We start from the raw sequence: 5736 nt of genomic DNA, 5'->3' as shown, positions 1-5736 counted from the left end.
ATGACGATGACGATGATGATGATGATGGTCATGTATTCAGCACCTGGTATAATTCATGATCGCTGAACGACGCCTTGACGAATGAGTTTGCAATGATCGAAAGAGATTGCGAGGAATGATGAAGGTTGTCGGCGTTTTCTTCATCGGAAACATGATCATTCAGAGAAAGAAGAACAAACAGCTTCACCTTCACGTACGACGACATGAAACGAAAGAAATTCTCGTTGGACACGTCCAAACGAACAGCAGCATTCAGAACGCTTGCAACTGCCTAAAGACCTTATGAGGACTGAGAGAGGAGGGGAGGACGAGGAGGAGGACGAGGAGGACGAGGACGAGGAGGACGAGGAGGACGAGGAGGACGAGGAGGAGGACGGACAAGGAGGACAAGGAGGACAAGGAGGACAAGGAGGACAAGGAGGAGGAGGAGAGAGGAGGAGGAGGAGAGAGGAGAGAGGAGGAGAAGGAGGAGAGAGGGAGGGGAGAGAGGGAGTTCAATCGAAGAATGGAAGACAGGACAAAGATGATGTGCCAGCTGGCACATTCTTTGAACAGCAAACGGAAATTTCTTTGGTCACTTCACACCTGAGACGTGAAAGTCGTCGGATCGCAACGTTGAGAATTCTCAATGAGATGTTGGATGACGTCTTTCCGCTGGCCGTCAAAGTCAACACAAACTCAAGAGGTAGGACAAGACAAGACAAGACAAGACAAGACAAGACAAGACAAGACAAGAAAACACTACTTGCCATCCATCGCAACCTTGCCATCGAGTTCAGAATGATCGCGACGTTCTGCAAGCTCTTCATGCCCCCCGATAGGTTCAGGACAAGGGAGGACAGCATCGACAACGCCTGCTCCTCGCTCCTCCTCTCCTTGGCGAACGCGTTGAAGAGCATGGCGATGGTTTGCTCTGTGAAGACAAACTCCCTGACAGGATCTGCTTGCATCTCAAGGAGACGCCGGGTCACTGCACGCATCATCTGACAACATGCTCATCAGCTCCTTCCACTCGCATTCGCTCTTCTCCACCTCCTCCCTCCTCCTCCTCGTCGCCACTGCGGTCGCTGCTAGCGCCACATGTTTGGGGCCGAGCGCGCTCATCTCCTTGCAGATCTATCAAGCAAGGAGTCACACAAAGAAAGGGGCCAGAGGAGGAGGAGGAGTGAAAGGAGCAAAGGAGGAGGAGCGGCGAGGAGAAGGATTGAGAATGGGGAATAGAGGAGGTAATGTTGGAGGAGGAGGAGGAGGAGGAGGAGGAGGAGGAGGAGGAAGAGGAGGAGGAGGAGGAGGAGGAGGAGGAGAGAGGAGGAGGGAACATTGCATTCACCTGTGCAGCAAGGTGATCAAACATTCGATTTTTCCTCTCATTCAATGCGATCGAGTCGATCCCAACTTGTCCTTCCAGCCGTTTGATGTGATTCAGAGCCAGCACAGCATCCTCTGGCTTCAGAACTTCCTGAAATTTCATCCATGCTGCTCCCTCTCTCTTTCCCGCTCCTCCCTCCTCAACAGTGCAGATCGTCTCCAGTTCTTCCAGCAGATCGGTGATGTTCGAACAGTAGAGAAGTATTTTCGGGATGCTCTGCCGTTCTGGCTTCTATCAGCCAACAATCACTGAAACATCTCCAACCTCCTCCTCCTCCTCCTCCTCCCTTCCTAGACCCGCCCCTTCCCTCCTCCTCCTCCTCCTCCTCCTCCTCCTCCTCCTCCTCCTCCTCCTCCTCCTCCTTACCAGACTCAAGCCTGAAATCACCTTGGACACAGAGCTCGTCAACGTGCTGACAAGGATTTCACTTCCCAGCGCGCTGAAAGTTCCAGTCCCGGGGTCAAGACTTTCACTGTAATCTCCTTTCCTTGCGGGCGAGTCTTCCTCTACCCGCGCCGTCCCATCCTCCTCCTCGCTGTACTCCGACGAGACGTTACCAACGGCCGGCACCACCACAGGATCCTCAGGCTTGATAAGCGTCGTGAGCAGCCTGCTGATGGGGAGCTGTAGACCAGCATGAGGCCTGTAACAGGGGTAGCACAGCTCTGGTCACCTTGGAGAGAAAATCCTCGGAGACGTCCTTGAGCAGTTTGACTGATGACCTGAAGAAAGGAACGGTCTTACACGGAGTACCAACAAACAACTTCAGCCATTCTCACGCTTCAAGGTTGCCGTCTAGCATTTCGTTGTCTTCCTCCATCTTTTCCCACCAGGCTGCGTCCGGCCCAGCAGCTTCCTGCCCATCGACCTCGCAAGACTCCTCGTCGCTCGCAGTTCCATCTCCCGACGCGGAGGATGGAGAACTCTGTCCTGCGTCCGTTCGCTGCATGCAGACCAGCCTGCGGTGGTCCCGACGGAGGCAGCGGAGCCGAGCACGCTCGCGCAGGCACCCTCGGGCCTCATGGCGGCGGCGGAAGAAGCTGGCGTGCCCAACAAATGCTTCTCGGGAATCTACGGGGGTGAGCATGACTGGAAGGATCGACATGATGGCAAGCAGGAGGAGGAGCAGATGCGACATGTCCGCAAGTCATGTTCGGGTCGGCGATGTTTCGTAGGCCATGGTTTCTGACACCTGTCAGTTCCTGTCCTCCCTTCGTTTCATCGCTCTCGTTCCCTGCTCCCTGCTTCCGCCACTCTTCCTTCCCCTCTTCCTTTTCTATCAATGCTCCCTGCTCCCTGCTCCCTGCTCCCTGCTCCCTGCTCCCTGCTCCCTGCTCCCTGCTCCCTGCTCCCTGCTCCCTGCTCCCTGCTCCCTGCTCCCTGCTCCCTGCTCCCTGCTCCCTGCTCCCTGCTCCCTGCTCCCTGCTCCCTGCTCCCTGCTCCCTGCTCCCTGCTCCCTCGCTCCCTCGCTCCCTCGCTCCCTCGCTCCCTCGCTCCCTCGCTCCCTGCTCCCTGCTCCCTGCTCCCTGCTCCCTGCTCCCTGCTCCCTGCTCCCTGCTCCCTGCTCCCTGCTCCCTGCTCCCCTAGAACCTTTTATCGCTGCCCTCGACTTTGCACTAGTGTGAGTAAATAATTTAGTCTATAAGATGAGAGGGGTGAGTGAAGGGTAGGGGTGGATCAACCCTGTATGGTGGGTGGGTACACTGATGAGAATACCGACATATTTATGGTGTAAAATAGGGGTATATGAAGTTCAAGTGGGGGTGATATGGTAATGTGAGGGGTAGTATAGAGGGGGTATGGGAACAGGTGGAGCGTCTCATTCCTTCGGCGGCGGCCACCGCGACATCGCTGCCGCGCGGGGGACTTGTCCTGCGCGCCGTTAAGTGAAGGTATCAGTTAAGCTTGGGGGACAGCAGTCGGCAGGATTAGGTTTGGTTCTCGCTGTCTTTTCTCTTCTCGCCGTTTGGGCGACAGTGTCAGGGTCAAGCCTCCTCGACTCTCCTGATTGTCCTCGTACTGATTTTAACTTAACTTTGAGTAAAGGGTTCTAGGGTTGAGGATAAAGGTTGATGGCGATGACGCAGGGATGGCACGGAACGACGAAATGGCGTGAAGAGGAGGAGGAAGGACAGAGAGGAGAGGAGATATAGCTCTGGGGAGAGAGGAGAGCACCACGTTGGAAGGAGGACGAGTCGGAGAGAAAGAGGACAGACAATTCCCTGGCTCCAACAGTTCTCCACTTTTAAGTCCACCTGAGTTGTTCAGAATGCTACCGAGTTGAGACTAGGGCGATTGGCTGAGGAATACCATGCTCTCAGCTTCAGCCGGAAGCTTGAGATCCTTGCTGAGGCTGCTGCTGCTGCTTGCAGTGCTGGTGAATCCCTTGAACGGGGAGGACCCACAAGATACGAGCCATAGGACATCCAGGACTGTGAAGCAGTATGGCGTCCGCTCGTTCGTCACGGACGATGGTTCCGACATCCGGCTGGATGACAGACCAGCAAAGGATATGGGGAGCCAGCTTCCGAGGAAGTCTCCTACCGCTAGGATGGGCCCGGTCTCATTGTGCTTGCTGGGAGGGACCCTTGGCCTGATCCACGTGCTCACTGGGCCTGATCACATCAGCGCCATTGTGACGCTGTCAGTGGGAGGAAGCTACAAGGCATTCTGGCTGGGGATGCGATGGGGGGTGGGGCACAGGTAGGAACTTGTGGTGGGAGCGGGACGGCAGGGTGGGGTGTGTGACTGGTACCTGCAGCATTGGGCTGTTGATAATGTTCGTTGTGTTCATCTACATGGGGAAGGGAATCATAGGAGAAGGGAGCGCGTTGAACTACGTCGCTGATTTGGTGAGACTTGTAAAGACTTCTAGCATGAGATTTGATGCTTTCGTTGTCAGTTCGTGGGTGTCTTTATGATTGTGCTGGGGGCAGTTGGGATTTTCCGAGCTTACAGGTACACATGATTAGGGCCTTGCCGACAGTTTTTGACCAGGAGCCTGTTCAGAAGTGAGACCGTGCAAGTCAGTCAGAATGAAAACTCTGCCCTTGACGGGAACTCAAAGGAGCTCGAGCTTGTGTCGGAAGGCGGCGATGCAGACATTGAATCAGGCATGGACGTGGATGCAGAATCAGAGGTGCTGTATCTTATCGTTTGATTTGTATGTCTTCCACCCCTGAGATTGTTTGTGTCAGAGTCTCCTGGCTGATTTTCAGAAAAATGGTACTTGTCCTTTCAAGTGAAGTCGTTCACTTGACAGATACGTAGAGTCGAAGGATTACGCGTTCGAAGTGATCGTCAATGGGAACACCACAAGCTCAGCAAATTCGACGAGGTATCTTTGTCATCGGTCGGAGCTTCAAGGGTTGAATCCGCCATCAGATGCTGCGGCTTGAGCCTTTCCTGTGGCGTCTGCCGCAAGATTCTGTTGATAAGCAACGCCACGGGCCAAAAGATTCTATCGGTAGAAATCATCGCTGCACATGATCTTGGCCTCTATGACGATTTGATCTCACAGCTCGGCGTTGGAATCCTTCACGGCATAGCTGGACCTGGAGGCATCCTCGGCGTCCTTCCAGCGGTGACCCTCCTGCACCTGCACCTCAGACTCCATGGCTGATGGACAGTCGTGCAGGTGTCGATGCACGATGCGGTGAAGTCCACGTGCTACCTTGGCTCGTTCTGCTTCACCAGCATCCTGGTCTCTCCTACCTGCCCGAGTGTTCGTTGCTGACGCCATAGCAGACAATGGGTGTGTTCGCGGCCTTCTGGGGGGAGCTGACTTCGAGATTAGGATCCACCAGCAGGGTAGAATGTTGAGGGGTCGATGACAGGAGTAACTTCTGTCTCAGGTGCAATTCTACCTCATCTTCGTGTCCTCCGCATCTTCTGTGGTTGTGGGTGAGGCCCGCTGGACTGGATTGCATCATGACTGGTCACTAACTTGCCGTCCTCAGGCGTCGTCTGGGTGGTTTTGCTGCACCTGGGCACACTGGACAAAGTTATCTGACCTGACTGAGATCTGTGTCGAGCTCCATCAGCATCCCACTCCGACTTCAGCACTAGGGAGTGTTTGTAAACTTCGATATCTGCTGCTGTGGGCTCAAAACTTCTCCCTGCTCTCTCTACCCTGCTCTCTTTCTCTGCGCAAATTTCTTCTTGGAGCGAGTCAAATGACTTTAAGAGAGCATGATGTACATGCAAGCGTTCCAGAAAGAGCACGTGAACCACGAGCAAGCAGAGCCGCTAGGTGATTCGCAACATCTTGTCGTGATGGTTCGGAAGACACACGATGACCTGCAGTTCAAGTCAAGGTCATGATAGCGAGAGCATACAAGAAGAGTGCGGAGACCTGAGCCTGGAGT

At 54.5% G+C, this 5736-nt stretch overlaps 2 protein-coding genes across 2 annotated transcripts in view; one reads left to right on the top strand and one right to left on the bottom strand.

The window, feature by feature from the left end:
* GUITHDRAFT_131446 (hypothetical protein) overlaps positions 1–2507 on the bottom strand; it is a gene marked incomplete at both ends in the record, with an annotated part of 3794 nt that extends 1287 nt beyond the window's left edge. Inside the window, 8 exons of the mRNA XM_005842109.1 lie at positions 188–260; positions 586–654; positions 763–983; positions 1033–1116; positions 1331–1600; positions 1757–1993; positions 2043–2091; positions 2149–2507. Coding sequence (XP_005842166.1) covers positions 188–260; positions 586–654; positions 763–983; positions 1033–1116; positions 1331–1600; positions 1757–1993; positions 2043–2091; positions 2149–2507 — 1362 coding nt within the window. The remainder of the gene's footprint in view (positions 1–187; positions 261–585; positions 655–762; positions 984–1032; positions 1117–1330; positions 1601–1756; positions 1994–2042; positions 2092–2148) is intronic.
* A 1173-nt stretch (positions 2508–3680) lies between these two features.
* GUITHDRAFT_98965 (hypothetical protein) lies at positions 3681–5381 on the top strand (the record flags this gene model as incomplete). The annotated part of the gene is made up of 12 exons (XM_005842108.1): positions 3681–4072; positions 4131–4221; positions 4272–4327; positions 4379–4508; positions 4567–4594; positions 4640–4706; positions 4754–4835; positions 4890–4952; positions 5007–5072; positions 5117–5179; positions 5224–5272; positions 5329–5381. The coding sequence occupies 12 exons, from the start codon at positions 3681–3683 to the stop codon at positions 5379–5381; spliced, it is 1140 nt and encodes a 379-aa protein (XP_005842165.1).
* Between the last annotated feature and the right edge of the window lie 355 nt (positions 5382–5736).

The sequence above is a fragment of the Guillardia theta genome (genome assembly GCF_000315625.1).
Source record: "Guillardia theta CCMP2712 unplaced genomic scaffold GUITHscaffold_1, whole genome shotgun sequence".
NCBI classification, from domain to species: Eukaryota; class Cryptophyceae; order Pyrenomonadales; family Geminigeraceae; genus Guillardia; species Guillardia theta.
This window is presented reverse-complemented; position numbering and strand designations above follow the sequence as displayed.